This window comes from Apis florea, unplaced genomic scaffold, assembly GCF_048593485.1.
Source record: "Apis florea isolate Af1SG1 unplaced genomic scaffold, ASM4859348v1 contig_3193_pilon, whole genome shotgun sequence".
NCBI classification, from domain to species: Eukaryota; Metazoa; Arthropoda; class Insecta; order Hymenoptera; family Apidae; genus Apis; species Apis florea.
The window spans coordinates 595,908-623,863 of record NW_028256721.1 but is presented as its reverse complement, the minus strand read 5'-3'; the positions used below and the strand labels follow the sequence as shown (position 1 = coordinate 623,863).

The 27,956-nt window shown below is 44.4% G+C and overlaps 2 protein-coding genes and 1 long non-coding RNA gene across 5 annotated transcripts in view; 2 read left to right on the top strand and 1 right to left on the bottom strand.

The window, feature by feature from the left end:
* The window catches only part of LOC147657307 (uncharacterized), a 173,679-nt gene that overhangs the window by 26,184 nt on the left and 119,539 nt on the right, over positions 1–27,956 (top strand). For all 3 annotated transcript variants that reach the window (XR_015292689.1, XR_015292690.1, XR_015292691.1), the window contains exon 2: positions 25,716–25,878. This is a non-coding gene — a long non-coding RNA (uncharacterized LOC147657307). The remainder of the gene's footprint in view (positions 1–25,715; positions 25,879–27,956) is intronic.
* Positions 7,907–27,956, bottom strand: part of LOC147657306 (uncharacterized) — a 141,924-nt gene continuing 121,874 nt past the window's right edge. The window contains exon 4 of the transcript XR_015292687.1: positions 7,907–8,464. The gene's annotated coding sequence lies outside the window, so the exon portion shown is untranslated. The remainder of the gene's footprint in view (positions 8,465–27,956) is intronic.
* On the top strand, positions 11,913–17,416 carry LOC100868276 (toll-like receptor Tollo). The gene has a single exon (XM_012483635.3). The coding sequence runs from the start codon at positions 12,514–12,516 to the stop codon at positions 16,516–16,518; it is 4,005 nt and encodes a 1,334-aa protein (XP_012339089.3). The 5' UTR covers positions 11,913–12,513; the 3' UTR covers positions 16,519–17,416.

The window sequence follows — 27,956 nt, the reverse complement described above, 5'->3', positions numbered from 1 at the left end:
GTGGCCGCGTGACTGAAAATTTGCCACGGGATTGCCGTGCAAATTTCCCAACCCGACTGACACGTGTATTAAAAATGGTAAATGTTTATTTTATAATAATACGACGAAACGCGATACGGGTGGGGACAAGTTTTGTTTGTTCGCGTTTCGATAGTGGTCGATGTGATGGTGGGTATTATTTCATACGGGGAAATTTAGAGGTTGGTTTGAAATCCATCTTCCAAGCCTTGGAACATTCGTTACGACAAACATTTGGTAATTTAAAATTTGAATGCTCTTGAACGTTCGCGCAACGTGTAATTGCAACGTTTAAAGAAAAGGCATCGAAACTTCCGATCCTTTCGATGAAACAGATTCGAGTAGAATTTTACAAATATTAATTCTAACATATACACGTTTTTTATCGTTCGATATATTTTTCACGAGCCGTTGTTTGACTCTTTCTTTCGAATAAAAATATCTATACGATCAACTCTTTGATTAACTCTCGAAACACGTTGACGAGACGTGTTTCCATTTCTAACGTATAATAATATATCCGGGAATTTATTCGTGAAACCTTGTTAATTCGTTTGGACGAAAAAAATTACGATCGTGTAATCGACACGAGTTCCATTTTCCCTACACGAAATATTTTAAACGCGTGTATGTTTATGTACAGTTATACGTGTGTGTGTAGAAGATCCTCGAAGAGTTCTAGCACGAACGAACGGCATTCCGGAACTCTGTCCCATCAAATTTAATGGCCGCAATGGAGGACGCAACGGCGCTTGTAAAATAAATTACGCTGTTCTTTTTTTCCTCCTCCTCCTCCTCCTCCTCCTCCTCCTCCTCCTCTTCCTCCCTCCCCCTCTCCTTCCAGCGATCATTGCGTCTTAATGTTACAATAAACGTCTCCGCGATGACTGATTGATACTCGACAATAGAAACTGGCCGCCTAGTCGAAATGATCGATATCACCTTGCGCGGACAATATGAGCGCGGTTTACAACCGATGCCAGGACGGGGGCCATTTTTTTTTTCCTCCTTTTTTTTTTTTTTTTCTCTTCTTTCTTTTTAACGCGCGTTCCAGCTTATCGAGCTTATGGATCGATGGAAAATTACATGGATTTAAAATACTTTATAGTCGAATATATATATATATATGTATATATAGTTTCTCTATGGACGAAATATGGGTAAAGTAAACCGGTATTCTTAAACCAAGGAGGAAACTTGAAGGAATGAATCATTTGTTTGGGAGGGAGGAGAAATAAAGGGAGAGAAATAATTCAAGATGAACAGAGATTTAGAGATTTAGAAAGAAATATTCTTTTATGAACGTGAGAGAGAGAGATACGTTTGTTGCAAGAAGGAATCGATAATCGATCGATTGTCGAGGCGTTGGATCGAAGAATATCACGTTTGAATATTAATTTTCTTCCTCGTTCTTCCTCTCTGAATAAACGGAACGAAGGGAAGAAAAGTGGGAACATTGAAAATTTTAAATCCATCGATATCAATCTGGTGGTAAATCTGGGACAACGTGTTTGCTCGAACAAAGAAAAAAAAAAAAAAAAAAATTGAATATGTTTGCACTTAAAAATTGTGACAGGACAAATTGCGCGTTATTTGCAGGGATTGTCCTCGATTCTCGGGCCTCTGTTCGTACGAAATTGTGTTGTAGGGATATCTGTATTTTCTAAATAAATAAATTCAAATTAATACCATTTGCTATCGAGCAAAATGGAACTCTGGAAATACGTTTTGCATTGCAAATATCGCATATACATATATATATAATATACCGTATCATAACATAATATAAATTCGAAGATAAAACTCGAAAATTTCGATGGAATATTTTTCGCAACTGGATAACAGCACAATTATCTAATAACAACTTCTTTATACCTTTCGCTTTTAATGTCGAGTCCTCGACGATTCCTTTGCCAGATATTTCTTGACTGACGTCTTTATAAAATCGAGTATCATCTATCAGGATCAAGTTAGAGGCGATTCTTTCCCCAAAATTCTCTTCCCCGTGGTAAATTCATTATCGCGGTCGAAAGTGGCGAAGCGATTAAAGGATAGTTTATTCGATACGAAGACAAATCGAAGCGGATCGAGCGGCAGCAGGCCGGTCGTTAATCATAACACAACAACCGCCATAGTCATCTTCATCATTATCATTATTGTTGGCCGGCACCGATGGACTCGTCGATTTTGACCGATGCATTCTATCAAATTCAATATTCAATCGTGAATTAAATTCGATCCCATAATCGTATTCGTTAAACTCTTTCATCCATCTTTGTGATCGAATTTTATATATATATATATAAGCAGACACTCGTTTCGAAAAACTAATTCATTCCGATGATTTGATTTCTCTTTTCAAGTGTAAAAATAAAATTCTCTCGATTCGATTGATTAATTATTTAATATCGTGATTGCGTCGATAATGTATCGGTGATTGGAACCGATAAGCGAATTCCACTAATTTTCACATATACAGATATAAATTATCACGATCAATAATCGATTAACGCTCGGGAAGGAAAATTTCTTTTGCAAATTCATAACTTACATCGTATAGAATAACATCCGCTGCTTGCTCGTGTATCACGCGAGAGGAGCGAGAAAATCCAGCTTCGTGTAACCGCCCGTGTAACAAACAACGTAACAAACCATCGTGTTCCTATCCATTAAAGGGTTAAAACGCAACAACGCTTTCAGCCTGGCTTTCCCGCCTGGCAATTGAACGCCTCCAATCTGACGTGCACACGTAAACTTCTCAGCCCGCGTGCACGCGAGTGTGCGTTGTTAAATTGTACACCCTTCGAAGATGGAGCGAAAAAAGGGACGAGAAAAGAGGAGAGAATTACAAAGAAATGCTTATTGGATTATAATCAGTAAAAATCAATATTGTTATTCACGTTTACATCTAATTTTCACGGATTAATCGTCTCTTGGAAAAATTAATTCACGATGGACCGTACGTCTCGTTACAAAGGAACGGTTAAAGACGCGTTAAGTAACAATCTGGAACAACAGCGGAGGAATCACTAAAAATCAATATTATTCATCTAATTTTCACGGATTAATCGTCTCTTGGAAAAATTAATTCCATCGTCGAATGGATCGCACGTCTCGTTACAAACCGTTTAAAGGAACGTTAAATAATGTGGAAGAACAGCGGAGGAACACTTTGATACACCTTATAAATTGGATATCCGGTTGGATGAAATAGCGTCGTTCGCCCAGGTAGCTGGGGGAAAGGGGTGGCGGGCCTTAAGCAGGCCACCGTGCGTCAGGGGACTTGTCTTTGAGGAGGGGCGAGAGAGGGAACTGGCTATGTTCTATAACTACTTTGACACGTTCCCAGTCGCTGTTGTCAGTGAGTTTCGCCTTAAAGAGCCGCGGGATGTCGTGTAGCTCGCAGCGGTACATCGGCGTCCCGCGGCTCTTTCATCCGAAACACTTGGAAACGCTTTAAAACCGAACCGCCGCCCGGAAAAAAAGCTTTCGGCCCGCACTCGAGAGACGAGTGATGGATCGGATTTATGCGAAATAACGAGGAAACGGGGATCCTCCATTATCGATCCGAGTCCTTGCGTCGAGTCGATCGATCATTGTTGAGGAGGAGGAGGAGGAGGAGGAGGAGAAAGACTGGTCCCATTTTGCATAGATATGCACGATGTAATGTCGAGGGGACACTTTTTTGTACGAATTTCAGACATCGCAAAAGGAGTGGGTTGATTCGAAGTTTATGATTTATGATTTGGTATCGGTTCAGAAATTTTTTTTTTTTTTTTTTTTTTTTGAATACATCGTATGCTGGATTCGAGGAGCGAATTATTTAAAGGTCGCGCGGATGTGTTTGATCGAACGAATACGGCGTCGAGTTTTCGAGTACGTAGAAGAATTAATTAGGTTTGGTTATTTAAGGTCAGGGGTCGTGGGCATTCGTTTCGAGATAAAGTGTAATGTAAATGTGGGTGGAGTAGTTTAGTGTATGGGGTAAAATAGCTTGGAAAGTTTTTAAATGTCACAGAATTCTTTTTATTAGGCTTATTTCTATTCAGAGATATACACCCTCGAAGGTGGATATTTAAAGTTCTTTAAATTTAAATTATTATGTATCAAATCAATTTTTCTTTTTCTTTTTTAATTACATAAAATGTAACATGTTTTTTCAACCCTCTAGAAAATTAACATTTATATTAATAATGAATCGATAACTTACAACAAATTGTAGATTGATTGAAAATTTACTTGCACCGCTCAATTTATTTACTAAATTATTATATTTTTTTAATAATTTTTTCTAAATAATATTATCTCGATCGCGGGAGAGATTCGAGATAAACATTGTTCCATTTTATTCAAACAATTTTTCCAATATTAAATGGAGAGCAGTTCTTTGTCGAAAAATTAATTACGAGAGGGGGGAAAAGATAAAACGAGAGTGTTTCGTATCATGAATGCCGGGGTGAAAAACTGGAGAATTGCTGTTTCGCTCCCATAAAAAATAGGGAACGATTTTATCACGATGGATTGATTAACGATAGTGATATTTAATTAATAGACACCAGATACCCGTATGAAAACGAATTTTGCTCGATTACTAGGTGGGCCATCCGGATAGCCAGCAGGAAACGTTACGAATTATCGATGTGTAACCACCACGCTCAGAGCAGTTTTATCGTTCATTTACGCGATGCCCGCGTAAATTATCAGGGTCGTTTTAATGAATTTCATCGACATCTCGCTCGACAGTTATCGTCATCAATGATACGTCCTCGAAAGCTGCTTATTAGCCGATCGACGAACGCCCCCCTCCCCACGATAAACACGAATGGCACGTTTAATTATTTTAAACGAGCTCTTTACGCGTACGCGATTTCTCACGAATGTGTGTTTATGAAATTACAGTGATATTTGCGCGTTCACCATATGCAGATAGAGAATTAATTCGATCTCCAACTTTCGAAAACCACACCGAGAGAGAATGAATTTAATAGAAATGGCGGGGGAATTATCGGGAATAATTTGAACGATCGGACGAAAAAGGAGTAAAAAGCGAGATCTTCAACCGAGGCGAAATAAATCTAAGAAGAGAATTAAGATCGACGGCCTATAAAAATGGAGATGTTCGCGATAAAAATTCAACAAACACGTAAAGATCGAAGTGCGCTATCGTGGCTATAAAACCACCACCTCCCATCCCCACTCATTTTATCTTCCAAACCCTCGATTGTTTCGAGCCACTATCTTCCAACCAACTTTGCCTTCAAACTACATCCAGATATTCCTTTATTCCGCTCCTCGAGTCTTCCTCAACCGTGGTTCTGATATCTGTCCCACCACAAGATAGAGATCGACGTTGTAACACGCACACACCCCTCCTTTCCTCCCTCTTCCCTTCGAATGTATGGAAGAGATTGCGAGGATTCGTCGCCACTAACCGAGTGTCGGGATTAATGGCATCTCGACGGGGTGCAACAATGCCCGCGCCCCCGGAAATATCGGTTTTGATTCGTGGACGACAACGTGGGACCCCTTCGTGCTACACCCCTCGAGGAAGCTCCAATGTAGATCCGCGCGCGCGTGTATCTGCACAGATGTACAGATTGGATTTAACGCGCCTCATTGTCAGGGGGAGGATCTCGAACGAAATTCTCGGCGTGAAAAGATCCTTCGATTTGCTTTCACTTCGGGCAATGCCAAAATGGCCGATTCGACTCGCGGCAACCTGATGGAGAAAGAAAAAAAAGGATTCAATTCCCTTTCTCAAGATTGCTTTCGAAGTTTTTCGTCTCCTTTAAAGAAGGAGAACTGTTTTTCGAAATTTTTGATACCATTTTGCTGCGATACTCGTCGAATCGAGATAATCGAGTCACGCTCGTTTGACAAAACCGGCTACTAGTAGAGTATTTCTTGTTGGATTACAAATGTCCAACAAGAGTTGTCAAGGTTTGTTATTCGAAATACGAATGTACAAGTACAAAATGATCGGTTCTCGATAAACCGTGTATCGCAAAAGCGATACTTGTTCGATGGAGGAAGACTCGAGGGAGCGAGCGGTCAGCGTATACTGCATCTTCGATAAACCTTTGGCAAGTCGATGCAAGTGGATCAAGTCCGCTCGTTGTCGAACTTGTGCGTCGAATAGCTTCGGAATAGCCGATAGATATTTACCTTGGGGCGTTCCAAGTATTCACGAAATTACACCGAAACTCCCCGGATATCCCGGCCTCCGCGTGATCCATGAACGACGCCCGGAATTCGAGGTGAAATTCATGGCTTTCCACGACGGCGAATTAGAGACGGTGCCTTAGACGGTGTACCCTATGCGCCAACTTCCAACCCGTGCGCCTCGAAATAACGACGATCAACTTCTCTCTTTCGGGTTAAATATTTGCCCCGTTTCCTCGCAAGACGTCCTTCCATGTGCGGCTCGAGTTTTGGGAGCGGTGTTGAGACGAGCGAGGAGAAAGAGAGAGAGAGAGAGAGAGGAGGAAAAGGGACGCGTCGAATAAATAGAGGCTCGTTAGCGAAATCGGCGATGGGACAGGCTCGACCAAGTTCTCACGATGCCTGTGTAGGCAAGCGACTTGTAAAATATTTCGGTTAGCATCGTTCGAATACCACCTTCGTGAAGTTCCTCCCCGAAGAATGCGAAGTTTATTCGGGAATTTCTTTAATTTCCTCGGCCGCGTGCCGAGAATTGCGAATTTTAACGCGTTCCCTCCCGATTTTAAACAATCTTCTCTCCCCCTTCCTTATTACACATATATTTGCATAATTATATATATAATAATAATAAATATAATATATAATATATATATATATAATTATATTTGAATAATAATATTTAATATAATTATGGTAACCTTTTTAAATTTACAGAGATTCGTTTTCGAAATTCCCTTTTACATTAAACATCCCATTGTTTATCGAATCGAGCGCAGGCTGAGTAGCGGTTCGATTCTAACGATTATCCACACGCGGTTGAAATTCCAAGCGCGTCTCCTCGAAACGACGACATTTCCCTGCACGCGACAAGGTGGCGGCGAGGCCTGTCGATCCCTCGATCGGAGAGAGAGTCATCCGGGAGGCGCGCGTTTTATTCGCGTACGCGCACGCAACATTGACGGCGATGAAACGAAGCGCACAGGGGCGGTCTGCAGGCGGTCTTTCGAGCGCGAAAGCTCCGCCTGCGAGTCTCTCTCCGCTGCGTTCGCTTCGAAACGTCGCCTTCCTTCCACGCGGCGGCTCTCGATCGCATCTGCTCCGCGCGTTTCTCAGGTGTCGTGGAGGACGACACGTCGGCCACGTGTCGTGCAAGCGATTGGTATGCCGCGAACGCGGGGAAATTCGATCACCTCGATCTTTCGAACTCGTTTCTTTCCGCGAAATCTTATCGGATGTGTGTATGTATGTATGTATGTTTCTTGGAGATATATTGTTGGGTTGGAGGATCGGTGTGTAACGTTGGATACATTGGAAGGGGGGTGGATAGGGGTGGCTGATAGGGTTGGCGCTCTTGGGACAATGGGAATAAGATATTGTTTTGGGAGTATCGTGCGTTTGCTATCTAAGCGTGCTTGTTTTAGTGATGAGCGTGTTATTGGATATTGTTGGGGGAGGAGAGGAGATGATTTGAATTGTTTCAGCTTGTTTGGAGGGAATGGAAGTTACGGTGTATCGGTTTCTTGGAGATATATTGTTGGGTCGCTTCTTCATCGATTCTCGTGCTCGTTCGCTTAATTAGAAATAAAGCATCGAGTTAGAGTAAAGGTTTTCGTGCAAAATCGTTTCTCCTCGTTCCATTTATTGAACCCACGAATGAGAATTCTTGATCGGGTATTTGTAAAGTTTATTCGTAGAAATATTTTAATTGTGGAGATGAAAACTCAAATTTCTTTCTTTCGATAGGATATTTATTGTATATTTTATAAATACACTCATTCTCGAATAATTTCACCCGACGTAGGATTGCCAGGAACTTGTTCTTGAAAGAGCAATCGAGAGCGTGACGATACTTTCTTTCCTGTGTCACGACACGATACAGTTTTCCTTCTCTCCTAGACGAGCCGCGAGTGAAAGTGCGGGCGATTGGCCGTAAATTCGCAGGAGATCGTAGGAGATCGATCGACTCCTCCGGCGGAAATCTTTACGTGGAACGATGGCCGATAGACGACTTCCGTGGACGGATAGGATCGAAGGCAGCAGTGGCCCATTGAAAGGAACGCTGACCTTCTTCCCTGTCTCAAAGCGGATTTCGTCCAGAACGTTTCGTGCTCGCCTTGGAAAAGATCGATGCATCGAGATCGAACGGTGTTGCTGCGCCAGATTCACGATTCCAGTTTTCGTCTCGAATGAATTTTATTGTACACGATTCTTTTGTATTTAACCAAGAGAAGATCAGATGGCGTTTTAATTTTGGTTCACGCTCGTTACGCTCCTTCTCTCGAATCTGGAAAATAAATTTTAAATTAGCGAAGCTTAATTGTAATATTAAATTCAATTATTAGATGTTAATTTGGATGTTAAGGAGAAATTGGCGATCTTCAGGAAATTCGTAAATTTCCTGTTTAATTTTTTCGCGTGAAAAATAAAACATTTCTGACGATGAAATTTTAATTCCTATAGAATTATACGCTATTCCACTTTTTCCTCGAGCACACGAAACGGGAACGAAAGAATTTTTGGAATTTTAATCCCTATAATACCGTTCTCTCGTTTAAACGTCGAGTTTATAGAATACGTTACAACACAAATAATAATATTCCATATACACGGAAATGTAACAACGAAACGCCCTTCTTGTCGAGGATAAAAACCGTAAATTCGCGCAAAGGGAATCGAGAGAGAGAAAAAAGAAAAATGAATGCGTTCCAAGAATTTATTCCGTTTTCTTTGTGCGTTAGTTGTCTTGTTAGCGGTGTTAGTGATGAAGTTCTTGCTTCGCAGCTCGAATACCCGCTGCCATAACGAGTAACGATTTATGCGTTAATATATCGTGCGCGCCGTTGTTACAGACGGAACCCCTTTTCGAAACCGATCCGGACACGGACGAGTAACACCCGTGAAACTTTGCGCGAGTCGAGAAATTCGTGACCCGTTCGCGTATAAAACGAACGGCGACGAAAAATAACTCCTCCACTCGATCGAAACGAAACTTTAAACCACCCCCGCCGGTTGGTCGCAAACACCGTTGATAAAATCAACCTGTTAAACGATCATCCCCCTCTCCCCATTTCGATCGAATCAATTGGACAGTTGGACAAGTTGCCGGTGAAATTGATTCTGTTATCGAGTTCGAACAGCTGACCGATGCGTTTTGCAATTCGAGGATTGCGATCGAGGGGATAAGTCGTCCAAGTTGTTATCTAGATATGCATCTGTCTTCTGTCGCTCGCTGCTGTGACGAGCTTTCGAGAGTCTGAACGCGATTAGTCAAATGTTTGAACAGTGGTTGCGTTATCGTTGCCGTTCGAACGAGTTTCTATTTCAATTGGGAAATTGGGAATGCGCGATGCTTTTCGAGTGGGCAATTTTATTGGGGATAAAATATTTCGAGAGGTTTTTGGTTTTTTTTGAAACACGGTGCTTGGCGAGAATAAATGAACGGGATATTACGATGAGAAAAAAAAAGAAAAATTCTCATTTCTTCAGAGTTTCAATTTTTGGGGGACGATACTCTATTTCTCGTTACAGAACGAGAGAGAGAGAGAGAATTTAATATCGAAACGAAGGAATTTTTTTAGAAATCTCTAGAAACTATTCGTTTTTTCTGGGAATATTCTCTTCTGTTCGAACGAAACATTCTTTTTATTCTTAATTTCTTTTCAAGATCATTACTTGATATCGAAGTAGAAATGTTCAAAAGTTATTTCGAATTAATAATTTGGCCAGATTGATCAATTTGTTAATCTTTGACCACGAGGAGGTGATATCAGCTGCTTGACAACTCGTAAATACGTAATGAAGTGTGGAAAGCTTGCACGCCCGGAACCGTGGCCGCCTCCATTTGTCACTGTGCACCGAATTTATAATCCCACATGTTCATCGGGTATACTTTGCGTGATTCATCGTCTCATGCGCGGGGCCGTGACGTGTGAGTAATCTCTTGGAACGAATATGACGAAATTATCGCATCGCCAGCCGCTTCTCGTGGGACCGTGGAAACATCGATATCGATAAAGCGTGAGATGAACTTTGATGCACAATTGCGATCTTATTAATAGAATATAATGAAAGAATTGAGTCGAGTCGAAACAATGGTATCGAATTATAAAGAAAAGGAAATAATTTTTCGAACATCGAGCTTAGTTTCAAGATCGCGGAGTAGATGGCGCCAAAAGTATGCTCGATCCTCCCCGAAACCCATCCCTCGAACGAAAGAAACGTCGATTTTACTTTCTCGTTTCCCCTAAATTTCAAGTTTGGAATACAAATCGAAAGAAATATTATCGCAAAATTCAAACCGTTGAATTTGGAGATTTTCTTTCTTTTAAAGGAAGAAATTTTAAAGGAATTTTGGATTGAATAATTTTATTTCGTAATTGCACGATACAATACGTATGTTTACGCGTAATGTTCGATGTCACGAATCTAGAGTTTTGATTCGAGAAGTCAGACGAGTTTTTCCGACAGTGTGCTCAATTCATTCGCATCGCAGGTTGAGTATCGATACATGTTTACATTCGTTAGGAAATTAGAACGCGTTAAAGTTTCTGAATCGCAGGAGAGAGGAGAGAAAATCTAGAGCTAGGTGTTAATGCTTCCAGATCGTTTCGGTCGAAACAGACACCGTTAATATCTTTTACCAGCTACACTGACAGAGTATTTTAAGCATTTATCGCTTACGAAGCTTGTGCAGGCAAAGTATTAACACCGAAACGTTATTATCACGGGCTATACTCCTTCTTAATTAGACAGGGCCATGGAATCTGTTCTTCTTCTTATTACTTTGCTCCCCGCCCTTATTCTCTCACCTTTCCACTCCGATTCCCATTCCACCTAATATTTGTTTATTATATTTTCCACGGCGTACCACCGGCAAAGTGTTAAAAATATTTCTTTAATCCATGATCGAATTAACAAAGATCACATCCTCTCGCGAAATATGAGGAGATAAAGAAAATTTGTTGGAATATTTATTCCAAAATAAGTATAATAAACTGTCGATTCAAACTCCTTCGATCAAATTGGAACATCTCGATCGAAATCTCGATCCCGATGCAGGTAGAACAACGTTTCTTTCTTGCGATATTGTCCAAAGATCTTCCGAGAAAGACCAACCTACTCCTCCTTCCCCTATTCCGGAAGTGGAAGACACGCGCGTACAAATTAGCGGTGGGGCAATAGACAACAACAAATCACAGGGGGTTGTCCGGTCGGATGCGAAAGAACACGACAGCGTTCGTAGCCTATTAAGCAACGACAACTCCTGTGAAGCGATTTCGAAGCTGGAAAGAAGCCTGAAAGTGGGGGAGGGAACCCTTGGTGGATGGAGAGGAAGAGAGAGAGAGAGAGAGAGAGAGGAGTCGGTTGATAAATGCGCGCCCGTACGCTCCTAGGAACCAGTTTGGTGTTTACCTAGTAAGTAGTGTTGTCAGTCAGCTGGTTTGTTGCATCTTCGCAACGAGGCAGCCAGCCGCTCGTGGCGCAAAACGTTAGCACGCTTACCCCGCTCGTGTCTCGTGCATCGTGGTGTGCGTTTGTCGAGCGTGTTACTATAGGAGTTTACTATAGCGTGAGTTCGTATTCGGTCGGGACCGTTGGAGGGATATACATCCTGGTGGGGGTAAAATTGGCCGATGGTGGGGATAGAAGTAGGGGGGGTTAACTGCACGCTGGCAGTGATGCAGGGTGCGTGACCGTCGACGGAATAGGGATTCGGATTCGGAGTCAGTTGCTCTCCGGCGTTCGCGGTGGAACGTCGTTGCGCCAACTTTACGCCCTTTCGTTCCTTCCGTTCGTAACGTAAACGTTTCACATGTAGTTTCTCACGAGGGTCGAAGTCCGCTGTAAACGGAGGCGTCACGCGTTGCGTTGGATTCGAAGGACCACGGTATCGTAGATACAACAGAGTGATCGGGGGGAATGCAGTGTCGATAAGCGGTTATGCCGAATCGGTGTTTATTCGGAGAGAAAAGGAGCGGAAGCATCCTTTGTCGAGCATCGTTCGGTGAACGAAGGCGGATTATCGTTTCTCTCGTTTAGTGGTCGAGTGGTGAGATCCGACGGGGCGGCGAGATCGAACGAGATTCCTGTTTTCTTTTTTTCTTTTCTTTTTCCCCCTCGAAAAAACGGAAAGAAAAACGGCGTGTGTCGTATCACACGTTCCTCGAAGAAGAATCGACTCCGAATCGTAGCATACCGCGGGAAATGGTGTTGTGATAGAGTAGTGACTATGAGTGCGTGACGACGGGAACGCTTACGACGACTGGCTCACGCGACGAGAGGAGAGTCAGTTGAGAATTCGACTCGACCGTGTCTGTGCTCGTGCGTGCGTGAATGCGTGCGTGCGTGCGTGAAGGAAAGGAACGACAATTGGTCGGAATGGAGGCGACACGGGTCGGTTTGGCGGCTGTGCTGGGGATCGTCTGGTCCCTGGTTCTGAACGCGGGCCCGATACACGGGCGCAGCATCACCAGCCTCGAGGCACCGAGCGGGTGCGAGTGGAAAAAGGACGGAGAGGACGGAGAAAAAGGGCTGGCCTGCAGGGTTAGGACTATCGCCAACGTGCCCAGCCTAATTGGCAATCTCTCGGCCATTCAAGTGGACTCGATCAGTTCTTTGGCCTTGGAATGCAGTGACGTGTTGTTCTTCGAGAGCCAGATAGACGGGCCGCACGGATTCTTCTCCCCCCTGCCCCGTTTGGAGAAGCTTCGCGTGGATTATTGCAAGATCCGCTATCTGCCAGGCGGGGTTTTCGCGTCCGCGCACAACTTGCGCGCCTTGTCGTTGATCACGCACAACGGTGACTGGTCGGCGATGAGTTTGGAGCTTCACAGGGATTCGTTGCGCGGCCTCGCGCATCTGCAACACCTCGATCTGGCCGACAACAATCTGTGGACGCTCCCGGCCGAACTGCTCTGCCCGGTGCAGAGCCTCGCCACGTTGAATCTGACGCGCAACAAGTTACAGGACATCGCCTCCCTGGGATTCTCCGACTCGGCCGAATCGTGCACCCCCAGCCTCGAGGTGTTGGATCTGAGCAACAACGATCTGACCACCATTCACGATCGAGCGCTCGCCAATCTGCGCAGCTTGACCGTGTTGAAGCTACAGGAGAACGCGATCAACGCCGTGGGTGATCACGCTTTGGCCGGTTTGACGGCGTTGCACTCGCTCAACGTGTCGAGCAACCGTCTGGTCGCGTTACCGCCCGAGCTCTTCTCCAAGACGAAGGAGTTGAGAGAGCTGATACTCAGCAACAACTCGTTGGCGGTGTTGGCCCCCGGCTTGTTGGACAATCTGGACGAGTTGCAAGTGTTGGATCTGAGCGGCAACGAGTTGACGAATCGTTGGGTGAACAGGGACACGTTCTCGAGGCTGGTACGTCTCGTGATTCTCGATCTCTCGCACAACGCGCTCACCAAGATCGACGGCCACGTGTTCAAAGGATTGTACAGCCTTCAGATACTGAAGCTCGAGCACAACGAGATCGAGACGTTGACGGACGGTTGCTTCGGCTCCCTCACCAACCTCCACATGTTGACCCTGTCCCACAATCGGATAGCCAGATTCGATCCGGCGCACACGATCGGCCTGACCACCCTCAACCAACTGTTCATGGACGCGAACAAAGTGAGAACCCTTCATCGCCACGTGTTCGACAATCTGACCGGGCTCCAAGACCTGTCCCTGAGGGGCAACTATCTCACCGAGATCCCGTACGCCGTGCGCGTGCTACGCTCGTTGAAGACCCTCGATCTCGGGAACAACCACGTGTCGCGGATCGAGAACGACTCGTTCGCAGGTCTGAGCGAGTTGTACGGGTTGGGGTTGGTCGACAACAGGCTGGAGAACGTGTCGCGGGAGGCGTTCGCCGCCCTGCCCGCGTTGCAAGTGTTGAATCTGGCCAACAATTACATCCGTCACGTGGAGCAGAGCGCTTTCGCGGCCAACCCCGTGCTGCGCGCCATCAGATTGGACGGGAACCAATTGACGGAGATCCGAGGCGCGTTCACCAGCCTCTCGACCCTCGTCTGGTTGAACGTGTCCGACAATAAGCTGCTGTGGTTCGATTACAGCCACCTTCCGCCCAGCATAGAGTGGCTGGACATACACGCGAATCAGATAAGCGAGCTGGGCAATTATTACGCGGTACGGAACACGCTGCGCATAAAGATGCTGGACGCGAGTCACAACCAAATCGGGGAGATCGGGGAGGCGAACGTGCCCGACAGCGTGGAGACCCTGTTCCTCAACAACAACAGGATACGCACGGTGGCCCCGGCCACGTTCTACCAGAAGAGGAATCTGCAGAAGGTGGTGTTGCACGGGAACGAGATAAGGAGTTTGGACGTTGCCGCGATATCCCTGCAAACCGTGCCCGACCACCTCGAGTTGCCGCAATTCTACATAGGCGAGAACCCGATCCTGTGCAACTGCACCATGGAATGGTTGCCGAGGATCAACGAGATGGCCACGCGTCTACGCCAGCATCCCCGTGTCATGGACCTCGACTCGGTCACGTGCGAGATGGTGCACGCGCGCGCCACCCCCCGAAGACCGTTGCTCTCGTTGCGGTCGAAGGACTTCCTGTGCCGTTACGAGGCCCACTGCTTCGCCCTGTGCCACTGTTGCGACTTCGACGCGTGCGACTGCGAGATGACCTGCCCCGACAATTGCTCGTGCTACCACGACCACAGCTGGTCGAGCAACGTGGTCGACTGCTCGAACGCCGGCTACAACCACGTCCCCGAGAGGATACCGATGGACGCGACCGAGATATATCTGGACGGGAACGAGTTGGGCGAGTTGGGCAGCCACGTGTTCATCGGGAAACGCCGCCTCGAGGTTCTCTACCTGAACAACAGCGGGATATCGGGCATTCACAATTTCACGTTCAACGGAGTGGGCGCGTTGCGCGTCCTCCACCTCGAGGACAACGCGCTTCGCGAGTTGCGAGGCTTCGAGTTCGACCAGTTGGAGCGTATGTCCGAGCTGTACTTGGACCACAACGCGATCGCCACGGTGGGCAACACCACGTTCAAGAAGATGAAGAAGCTCGAGGTGTTGAGGTTGGACAGCAATCGGATCGTCAACTTTCGCCCGTGGGAGGCGTTGCCCAGCGTGGGGGACGGCACGAGGGTGGTCGCGTTGGAGGGGAACGCGTGGAGCTGCGAGTGCGGGAACGCGGCGAAGCTGCGCGTTTGGCTGGCCGAGCATCGCGGCGACCCCGAGAAGATGTACTGCCGCGACGGAGTGGAGACCCTTGCCCAGGCGATGAAGCGTTGCGGGGACCCGTCCACGGAGGCGGTGAGCCGAGGTATCGAGGAGTTGCCTCTCCTAGGCGGCAACCTGGTCCCCCTTCTGGCGGGCGCGTTGGTCGCGGTGATCGCCATCTCCCTGTTCGTCGCCCTCGCGTTCGCGTTCCGCCAGGACGTACGCCTATGGGCCCACGCCCGTTACGGCCTCCGCCTCGGCAAGATGACCGCGCCGCCCGACGAGGAGAGGGACCGCCTCTACGACGGTTACGTGGTGTACAGCGAGAGGGACGAGGACTTCGTGTCCAGGTTCCTGGCCGCCGAGTTGGAACAGTCGGGCCTCGCGCTCTGCCTCCACTGGCGGGATTTGCCGCCCGCCAGGGCGCAGGAGGCCGTGCCGCCTGCCGCGGCGGCCGCCAGGCGGATCGTCATCATATTCTCGCCCGTGTTCCTCGCCAACGAGTGGCAACACGCCGAGTTCCGCGCCGCGTTGAGGACCGCCCTCGAGAACATCAGGCCCGGCTCGAGGAAGAGGCGAGTGGTCGTCCTGTTGGCAACCGAGGCGCCCGCCCGGGACCCGGAGTTGCAGCTACTCCTTCAAACGTGCACCGTGGTCGTGTGGGGCGAGAAGAGGTTCTGGGAGAAGCTCCGTTTCGCAATGCCCGACTCCGTGGTGGGGAAGAGGCGAGACGGCAAGACGAAGAAGAAGGTGAACGACCGGAATCGGAAACCGGCGCGTTACACGGCCGCCCCCTCGGCCGGCGACGCGTGGACCAAGCCGGCCAACAACAACAATGCTGGCGTTTTGGTCGCGCCGGTGCACGCGCCCACGCCCACGCCCACGCAGTCCACGTACGTGAGCTCGGCGAGCAGCAGGACCGAGGACGAGGACAGCGGGGCCGAGCACCAGCACCACCAGCACGGGGGTTACAGCGCGTTGCACGCGGGGGGCGCGAGGCCTGCGAGCCTCTCCTCGAGGGGTAGCCATCTGTACAGCACCATACCGGAACCCCCGCTCCCCACCGCCCCCCCGCCCGCCGACGTCTTGACGCATCCGGCCAATCCTCGTACTTACTTCGTCTAGTACAGACGGTCGTCGTCGCCGCCGCCGATCCCGGCCCGACGATCCTCTTCGACCGCGCTCGTTCGTCGCCGAGTCGCCGCCGGCTGGACTCTGATGGAGCCTGCTGCGTAGAGAGACAGAGAGAGAGAGAGAGAGAGAGAGAGAGAGAGAGACGGTACGTGTACGTCGTTAAAGGGTGTTTGTACAAGTTTCGTTGCTCGCGATAGACCGAACGACGACGACGACGACGACTCGGCCTCGTCCCGGTCCGTCTGTTTGCTCTTCCACTAGAATCGGCTCGAAGAAGAGGGATCTTCCCTCGGGTTCTCGTCACGCTCGCCGCGGAACGTGGGACGGGGGGGAGGGGGAGGAGGATCGTTTGTGCAGGTGGGGAGTGAGGGGGTTGGTTTTATCGCGTCGAGAGTATCGCCTCGCGAGAAAGTGGTTTCCAGGGGACGCGAGGCGATACCCCTCTCTCCTTTCCCCTTAAACTCTTTTTTCGTTTAATACCACAACCGTGATGCTGATCGACGATAAATCGGGAGGCGGGTTTACTCGCCTTGCGTTGTTTTCGTTTCCTCGTAACGTTAACGTACGTAACGCGTATACCCTGATCCTCCGCTCGTTATTCTTTACGTGCTATGGGCAGAGAGAGAGAGAGAGAGAGAGAGAGAGAGAGAGAGAGAGAGAGAGTGGAGAAAAACTTCTCGGTGGTAAACGCGACGGTCGACGGGAACGGTCGTTAGATTTTCGATTGTCGTCGTCATTCTCGTCGTTTCTTTAGGGCGAAACTTGGAATGATGGGGGGGAGGAAGAGTAGAAGAAGAAGAAATAAAGCACAACGACGATTGGATGGAAGTAGATTTTGCGTGGATGTTCGTTGTTGCACGATCACCGCCGGGTTCGGTTCGAATTCGTGTTCGAGTATCTTGTTTCGAGGGAGGGAGGGAGGGAAGGAAGGAAGGAAGGAAGGAAAGAAGGGTTCGAATCTCTCGAAATTCTCCTCCGTCACCGGGGCTTTTTGCGGCGTCGAGAGTTTCGATCACGGTTGAAAAATAACTCTGCCGGCCTCGCACGAGCGGCGGCGGCGTCTCTTCGTCGTCGATTTCACCGTGCGCGACCGCACACCTCGATCGATCGATCGCGAACAATTTTCGCCTTTTCTCTCTCTCTCTCTCTCTCTATTCTCCTCGTCCCTCCCCTTTTTCTTTTGGCAACGATCGTTATATTTATTTTCCATTCGTTCACCGATTTGGTCGACAAGTCGACCAAAAATCTCGAGTGATTTCGTTTGATTCGCAAGATTCTCGACGAGTCGCGTTGCGATCCGATTAAAAATGACGAGAGAACAGGATCGACCGATTTCGTTCCCTTTTTCTTTTTTTTTTTTTTCTTTTAAACAAGCATGTGATATACGTATTTTCGTTTAACTCGTGAATTTATACGGCGGCGATGTTGCGATGTTTGTCTCTCCTCCTATTTTTTTTATTTTCTCGAAATGATTGGAAGACGCTTTTGACGCATTTATTATTATTATTCGAAAGACGAACGAAAAAAATTCGCGATATATTCCCTTTCCTTTCCTATTTGATATAAACCGTCTGTTTCGTCATCCACGGAATCGTCCTCCAATCATTTCTCCCCGAAAATTTCTATTCTAGATTTTCTATTTTTCTCGAACACGAGCATAACGCGGGATGGATTAATATCGAGGATTCCTATTTCTTGTACCGAGCGTAACAAATCTCTTGGCGCGAAACGTAATCCATCTCGTTGAACCGAGAAAAAAGAGAGAGAGAGAGAGAGAGAGAGAGAGAGAGAGGAAAGACACGCATATTTCTAAAAAAAGAAAAGGAAAACAGCGGAATATTTGATTCGAAATTAATCTCTATTTCCCCAAGATCAAACAAGTTCGTTTATCTTAACGATCGAGCCTTCTCCCTCCTCCCCCTCCTTCGAGGCAGGAATTTTATATTTTTCCATAGATAGAGAGAAAAAAAAAAACGATTCCGATCGAGCTCGAGGAGTATCGAGGATTCGTCGAAAACCGTTCCACATCCCCCTCCTCCCGATGATGAGAGAAGAGACGAGAACGATACGCGGGTCCGTGCGTGCTCCGAATCCCGAGCGAGGCGAGGCCCTCCATTTCGTACTAATATCTTTATACATTATATTTTAATAAATCTTTATATATTTTTTTTTCTCTCTCTCCTCCTCCAATCTCGGGACGACGACGCCCGTCGTTCTTCACTCCTTCCTTCCTTCGTCGTGTCCGTTTGTCAATTCGTTAGCCAGGGAGAAAAGAGAGATTTAATTTCACGAATTAACGTGAAAATTGTGACAGAGAGAGAGAGAGAGAGAGAGAGAGATAAAGAATAAGAAGCGCGCGTCGAGGAGAGAATGAGAGAGCGAAGAGAGGAGACGCGTCTTTTAGACATATTATACACAAACATGTACACGTACAACGCGCATACACACACACACACGCACACACACACCTCGTTCCTAAGATTCACGACTGTCTTTTTTGGAAAAAGCAACGGTCGCCAAACGCTTATTAGTTTGTAAGTGGATGATCCTCCTTGTAAATACTGTGTATAATCTAACGTTGTAAATAATTCACGCACACTTTTCGAGCACATCAAAGTGGCCGGACACCATGTACTGCTGGTCATACCGAGGGGGGGAAAGATATCTCGGCCTCTCTCTAAAAAGAAAAAAAAAACTTGCGGATTTATTATCGATTGTATTGTATCGTATTGTAAATACGCTCATCGGATCGAGCAATATATATGTATGTATGTATGTATGTATGTATGTATCACGTATACACACACACACACACACATATATATTGTATTCGCGATCCGTTACGTGATTATTAAATTAATTGCCACTTTCCATTTCAGCAAAGAACCAGTAAGAGAAGTAAACACGTTTGTTTTGTAAAAAAAAAAAAAAAAAAGAAAGAAAAAAAAGAAAAAAAAAGGGAAAAAAAAGAATGAAGAGAAAAAAAAAAAAGAAACAAAGAAAGAAATGGACGAGAATATTCTTTTGTTCCTTTGTCATTTACCGTGAGAAATCCGTGTCCGGGTCAGCGGACGCGAACTCGAAAGTTTTCCATCGAGAAAGCCCACCCGTAGAACTTTGACGTTCTTCGCCAACTCGTTTTAATTCGCTCGACACTAATAGCTTTCCCTCCCCATCCTCGAATCTGCCTCCTCTTCTCGCCTCGACCTCCTCGATTTTCCGATCGCTTTTCTCTTTCCATTCCTCTCTCCCTTCCTCCTCCTTTTTATCCTCGAGATGGACGAAACGCTTGTTAATATCGATGTATACATTTTTCAGGGATTGTAAATGCATCGATGGGGCGATATTACAACCGCGAATGCGTACACACTTTTGCATCGGCAAGGTGGATGATCGAGAGATGTCGTTACTTGGATGAAATTTTTATTTAGAAGCCGTCGAGAAACTTCACCTTTGAGGGGGTGTCTGGCGACTTGTTATATTTAGAATTTTGTACGAAAGCCCCTTCCGTCGGTTTCATTTCCGGAGAGATACTCGAACTAAATTATAAAATTCAGCGTAAAGTTTTAGTTTCGCTCGCGAAGAAGCGTAGATGATGATGAAAGAAAGCAGATAACGAAGAGAATAATCCCGTTGGTTGTTCATTGGTGCAATCTTATCTTCTTTTTAGGTGGTAACTACTGTGCTACTTCTTATTTACAAAGAGGAATAGTTAGAAACATGGTGCCTTTGTAGAGGATTAATTTTGCAATTTGTACGTAAAGCATTTTCTTCAATCTATCGATGGACGACGTTTCATTCAATCGAGTTAGATTTAGTCTGGATTATGCTTGATAAATTGAATTTCCTATAACGATATTTTCCAAAGTTAAACTCACTCCTCGTGGATATTTCGTGGATTATTCGTGACCATAAGTGTTTGGTCTTTCGAGAGAGCGCCTCCTTCAGAACGGTTCTTTAAGTTCTCGAACACAGGAAACGGACCCTCGACGAAGGCGCGAACACTCGAGAACTAGCTAGCTACTTTTTCGAGTGGCCACTTGGAAGCGCATAAATAGAAAAGATCGGTCGATCATGGAAAAAAAAAAAAAAAAAAGAAGAAGAAGTCACGCGTTTCAACGAGGGAAAACGATCCGTTTTCGATGTTTATATTGCAAATCGAAATTTTGATGGACGGGAATAAAGGGGGCGAGATTTGATCGAAGATTTATTTATCAAACATTTATTCACACACGTTCTCGGATTAACTTGACGATTAGCAACGTCTAATTCAAATTTAAATCGTGCAAATCACGCTGCTACTTCTACAGAGACGGTGTATAATATATAAAATATATAAAAGTTGCCATTCCATGTTGGAGGGGAGGATTTTAAATAAAACGCGAAAACCCGCATTATTTCCCCGCTCCGTATTGTGTCTAATTAATTATAACAACACCTCGGGCCGTTATTTCTGTTCTGTTCCGTTAAATAACTAATGAACCGTGGAAAAATTGAATCATCGGTAAAGGATACAACGTGTGTCTATAAATAAACAATATTATCTACAAACACCGCAACAACGTTGAATTAACGTTGTGTCCATTTCCTGCCTCCAAGGCATCTTTTTACCTCTCCATACACACTCGCACAAATAATAATTAATCCGTTCGAGAATCTGGATCGCCCACGCGATGCAATTATAACAATGGGGATATAGAAATCCCACCCCTTCCTCACCACCACCGTGCGAAACACGAAATAATAACGCATTTCGATTCCAATATCAAAATCGTACATTCGAGATTATAAGATCCACACTTGGTCCACTTGACCCGTGAAACGATGCGGAAACAGGATCGATCATCGTCAACACCGTTTGGTTAATCGAAACCGTGCCACTTGTTTTTCCACGCGCCAACTCTCCACCGCCCCGACATTTTCTCACGCGCGCGCCAAATAACCGAGGCGACGTTAAACGAGAGCAAGACGGGTGGAAGAAAGGGGAAGAGGAAACGAGGAGGAGAAAGGCGAAAAGGAGGAGGAGGAGATAAGCGGGGGACGCGGAATAATTTATCGCATTACCCGTATCGTGGAAAACTGCTTCTGGCGGGGAATAAAATGTTAAATACGGCGCGTACATGCGCCGAGAACACGTTTATCACCGCGGACCTTTCCACGGCGGTGGTGATAACGCAGGAAGCGGCCGTCCCACGTTTAACCCTTGCCGACCGTTCGTTGCTTCTCGCAGCATTTCGCTCGATTCTAGACGAGTGTAGGACGAGGTTCCTTGTGGATTCTTTTTATCGTTTATTGCATCGAATTAGGCAATAAGAGGAAACGAGGATGACTTTTGTTACGATTGTATAAGCTCGGAGGATTTAATAACATCGAATGGAAAGAAGAATCGATTTAAAATGGATACTGAATTGTAGCGGATAATGTGGAATTTCCGTAAACATATAAAATTACTCGAGATTGAAGGATTAATAGGAGTAAAGTAGTCTCGACGAAAGGAAAATATCGATCCCGCGCAAGAGTCAGATTATACAAGATCAGTCACGATCGTTTCGCCAACTGCTACATTTTCTCGCGACGAAATTCAACGCCCTAAATATATCAGGCATATTTAATTCCATTCACCGCGCTCACGGGCAGAGACTTAACCGGTCGACCGCAAGGGTTGCAACCCCTGCGACCACGGAGTAGCCCGAGTAGCCTCGGTATTCAGGAATTTCACGCGCGTTGCGCCGCCAGGTCACGTCCTCGAACGAGATTCCAGGGCATAAGTTACAGTTTGTAAGAGGATACAGTTTCCCTCTGCCTTTTAAACTGTCGTTCTTTACCCACCACCACCGAACGAAAACCACCTTTTTCTACTCTCCTAATAGTTTTATCAGCGGTATACGCGAAAAGCCTGGTTCTCGAAAGAAAATCCCGAAGCGGAGCGAGATTAAAACGCGTGCACGAGTCGAGTATTCGTATGGCCGCGGGCAAGAACGGATGCTAGAAAAGAGCCGTGGCGGGCTAATGTCATTACGACTTTAGGATGGTCTCGGGCAAAATTACATTTGCGCCGGCCACCGCGGGCAAATGGAATAATAATAAGAGAAGGCTGATATCGGGCGGAAATAGTGGGTCATGTAGACGCGTTTAATAATCAAAGTAACCCGTCCGCGAGACCCGCCCCCTCCAACTGGATCGATAATTTAAGGCTTTTCGGCGGCGACGCTGAAAAATTCAAACCTGCCGCGCAACCGCGCCGATCGATCGGCAATGTTCGGCTGAGATCGGCGCCTGACTCGTGCACTGCGAATAGGAAACGATTCTTAACGATTCCGCATCTATAATGGGATAAATTGTTCGCGCAAAGGACGGTGAGAATTTTTAATATATTTTCGAAATATACGAGGAATTGAACGTATTCTGTCGAAGAAATTTTTATTTTCTATTTTCCGAGTGGATAAAGTAGTTTAACGAAGGAAGATAATTTATCATCAGTTTTAACTTAATTAACGATCGTAACGTGGAAACGTGTGGCGTGCAAACGTTTCTCTCGTTGCAACTTAAAAAACGGATTAAGTAGTTGCAGAAATAAATTGCTTCTGTCGGAGGATGCGTTGCGTTAAGTAGGTTCTAATTAGAAATGGAAATTAGAACGATCGTCGGAATGGCTTTTAATCGGTGGCTTGCTGCACAGCGTTCACAGTTTCTATAGAGAGGAGGTATGCTTTCACGATTCATGAGAAGGTACGAACAATGGGCACAGCGTAATTATGGATTAATTAGAGGGAATAAAACATCTGTGGATAATCAATGGAATCTAATCCGACCGCTCAGACGAATTAATATCGTAATTATAACCCGTGATACGTCTAACAAAAAAAAAAAAAAAAGGAAATATAAATTCAACGCTGTCCCAATTGTTCAAAGTGCATGTGACGACTCGATTGCTCGATTTTTTTTGGATCGCTCTGCATTCGACTAATCGAATGGAATTCGTCGTGGAAAATATCGAGCCACCCAATTGAATCTCACTTAATCGCAGAAACAAGCGATTACTCTATTGGAACTCACTTAACGAAGATTGAAGTGGCGTCGAGATTCGAGCAATATTTCTCTTTTTTTTTTTTTTTCGTTTCCTTTTTTTTCTTTTTTTTTTCTTTTTTCTTTTTTCTTTTTTTTTTTGTGCTTTATCGACGAGAGGGTTGAATTGTTGCGAAAAGTGGACGTGGAACGAGATGAAAAATCTATATCTAGGGATATAAATCTGGAAAGAAGATTTTCACCCACGATTTCACCCACGATATTTCAACGATTTTTGAACGAATTGAAGAGCTCGGTGGCAATTTCGATTCGTTTACACGCATAACGTCGATCGTTAACGAAGAATTTCTCTTTTCATCGGGCCCCCCGACGGTGGTGCACGATTGAAAAGAACGTTAAACAAAAATCGAACGAATCCCAAATTGGAAACTGATATCCCATCTATCAGTTACAATTTATTTGGCTCGTTATGGAAATTTTTCGTCGATGAAAATACTCGTTACGCGTTGAAAGAATCCTTTTTTCCTTCTCCCCCTCCCCCCCCCCCCCATCTCGACTAATAATAAACGCGAACAAAGTTTCCGTTTCAGTATCAAAACTTTCCGTTTATCTCTCCAAAAAAGGGAGGAAACAAAAAAAAAAAAAAAGAAAATAAAACTCTTATAAATAAACCGTCAACCTTCTCCCTTCCTCTCGTTCCACGTTTACAATCTTAACCGATCGAAATTCCCACAATCTCGAGATCTCGTTCCGACCCAACGTCCCATCCACACGTCTCGTTCAATTTCCAAGAAAAAACCAGCTTCCTCCCCTCTTTCCCCATTCGCGAAATTCACAGGATAACGAAGATGAACGCGGCCATTGAAGGGAGGATCGAAACTCCGTCCCAAGGAGCCGATAGCCACGTTGTACGCGATAGCCAGCTACATCCCGGCCGTTATCGTGACACAGGTACACGCCACAATTTTCGACGCTCGTTTATTTTCGACGAGTCTCGTCGGCTGTGCACGCGCTTGTCCTCTCTCTCTCTCTCTCTCTCTCTTTCTCTTTTATTCTCTCCATCCTTCCCCCCTTCTCGCTCCCTTTCCTCTTCGCTTCGATTCGATTCGACGCGAATGGAAGGCGCCGCGGCATCGATCAACTGTCGAACGAGCGGCGGCTAATTGCACGCGGCCGCAATATCTTGATCAATCGAGCGTGTGCAGGGGCGTGTGTTGGAATTAATTAGAACGATGACGTGAACGTGATAGTGAGCGCAGCCCCCGCGGCCGGCCAAAGATAGCCTATCTTCGAGCGTGCAGATCGAGAAGGAGGAGGATAAAGACGAAGGACGAGTCGTGAATTTGGCGGCTGCTTCCTATGCATGCGATTATAGATGTTGTGACTATCGATTATGCGACGATACGATATCGATGGTATTCCGTGTATCGATGATTTTCGATTTGGAATATCGTTGCACAGAGATAGATGGTTTTTTTGTTCGAGAGAGAGAGAGAGAGAGAGAGAGAGATCGTTATATTTTATTCTTTGGGGTAGAGGGGGATCGAAGAGGGATTGAGTTTTTTTTTGGGGCTTTCTCGAAATTTGAAAATATTTTTCGTTTTTAAAGATTCGTTTTATAATTTTGGATGATTTTGAATGAAATCGATCGTGATCGAATTGATTTAATGCTTGTTTCCGTTTGAATATTTATGTCATTAGTTGTGATTTTTTTTCTTTCTCTTTTTTTTTTCTTTTTCCCTCTTCTTTTTATCGGTTTACGCGATTTATTAATGTTATTTATCCATCGGTCGTGTTCAATTGGATACGTAAAATATGTTTATTATTCGTAACAGAAGCACATATTGATAAGTTACTACATCAATTTCATAAATGTAAAGGGAATAAATTTGAAAAATAAATAGAGTTTAATAAATAAATAAATAAATAAATAAATAAATTGATCAAATAAAATCTTTATTCCTATACATTTTGCGGGGATTAATAATAAATTAAATAAAAGATTAATATAAATGTCTGTACAATTAATAACGAGGAAATGTTTTTTAAACATAAATAAGGAAAATTATTTGTTTAAACGATATGTAAAAATAATATGTCCGCTTAAATATTATTTCAATAATATCTTCAAATATTTATTCGTATAATATTAAAATTTACAGAGAGTTATACAAGCCAACTTTAACAGGACGTTAAGAAATAAACAATCCCCACTACGTGTTTCGTCGAATAACGTCCGAATATCTGAGTCTTAGTTCGACTTCGAACGCGATAACATCGGGCTTCGAAATCAAAACAAATCAAGAAATTGCGACGATTCTCGAGGTAAGTGCGCAGATATTTTAATTTTTCCTTTAATATTTTTACTTTTTTACATGCAAGCATGTATTCAAAAATTCTCGAGAATTTTTTTCGATCCTCTTAAATCTTACTACAGGGAGAATTAATCTCGTAATAATTAATTAATTCGATACGGAAAAATATATTTTCGGAAAAAATTCTCGAGAATTATTTGTCCATAGTAATTTTTTTATTACTGAATACTGCATTGAAAATTTCTCTCTATCCATTCTTCGATCCATTATGTCCATTTACGAAAAATATTCTCGGAAGAAATTTTCTTTCAAAAATTATCTTCGACAGTAATTTTTCGTTCGTTGGATTTACATATTTCGTATAATTATTTTTTAACGTAGTATCCATTTACAAAAAATACTCTTGAGAATTTTATTCTCGAATATTTTTACTGCAATTTTTTTCTAAATTTTCTTTTTTAACATAACAATTCAATGCAGTATCTATTTACGAAAAATATTTTTGAAACGAATTCTTGGCAGTAATTTTTTATTACTGGACATTGAAAATTCCTCTCGTACAGTTACTCTTCGGTCCATTACATCCATTTACATAAAAATATTCTCAAAAGAAATTCTTAAAAATTATCTTCGACAGTATTTTTTCGTTACTGGATTAGTTTCGTGTAATTATTTTCTAATTACGTAGTGAAAACTTTTAATTTTGTTTCTAAATTTTCTTCTTTCAATAACGTATAATTAATTCAGTGCAGTATCTATTTACTGCAAATAATTCTTTTGGGAAAAATTCTCGACAGTAATTTTTTTTATTATTGAGAATTACTCTCGTACAAATTACTTTTCAATGCAGCATCCATTACGAAAAATACTCTCGAGAGTTCTAAAACATTTTCACTTTAATCTTTCCACTCGTTTTTCCTCCTGAATATTTTTTTCAACAACTCCCTCTATTATTTCGAGCATTTCATTTAAAATTCTATCCATGCTATTTGGAATCGAACGAGCTTTCTTTCGTAACTTTCAACTCTTTTACCAACCGAACGAGGCTACCAATAACGAGCCCTCTCCAACTTGATTATTAATTTTTTTTCCCTCAAATCGATTTAACTAACTTGAATTTCGACGACCTGTCAATATCACGACGCGATACATCATTGACGATAAATTTATATTCCGAAAATCGCGATCATTAAACGTTCGACATAATAAACCGCGATCGATTCTAATCCCAAGGATGCGTAATGTATTTTGACAGGATCTGTTCTCGAAGAAGGACAGCTTCGAGAATCGGAGATATTTTTTCGAAAGTCATCGTCGCATCACGGTCGTTGAAATCATCGAGTTATTCTGTTATTAAGTGGCCATTCTCACCACCCTCCTCCTCTCGCATACCTTATTAGGACTGATTACGCCACAACGGCCGTCAACTCGATTCCCAGCTGTGGTCCTCGTCGAAATTCTGACGAGTCGTAAAAAGAAAAAAAAAAAGGAAGAAAGAGAAGAAGGTGCAGCGTAACAGGCAAAGAGGAACAGGAAAAGGGGGGGAAGAAGGGTGGATCTTATCGTGTTTTCGAACGAAAGGTGTGAAACGTTTGCCCCATGAAAGGGTGTCGTCCATGTTACGTGTACGCTTGGAAGCCTGGATTATCGGGGCACCGTTTAACCGATTATCCGTGCCTCATTTATCGAAAAACGTGTTTGTGCGTGCGATAGGGATGGTCGGAGGAGATGGCTGCTTCGTCTCGAAGTGGTTTTGAGGTTTCCTTTTTTCGTTCGGGATTCGAGAAATTATTTTGAATCCCGTATTATTAGACTCTTGCATAAATTAATTTCTTAAATTAAATTGACGAAGAATTTTCATTTCTTTTTCCGATAAAACGTAATGGAAATGTTTCCCGTTGAAGGATTTAAATTAGATTATTTTTTTTTGTATCGAGTTTAGAGTTTCTAAAGAATAATAACCGTCACGAATTAAATTACGAGGCGAGACTGTGAAATTGATCGTCCATCGCGTTATTTAAATTATATTACAAACCACGTACACCAGGCATATATATATATATTATTTTCAAAACAGTTTGTGTATTC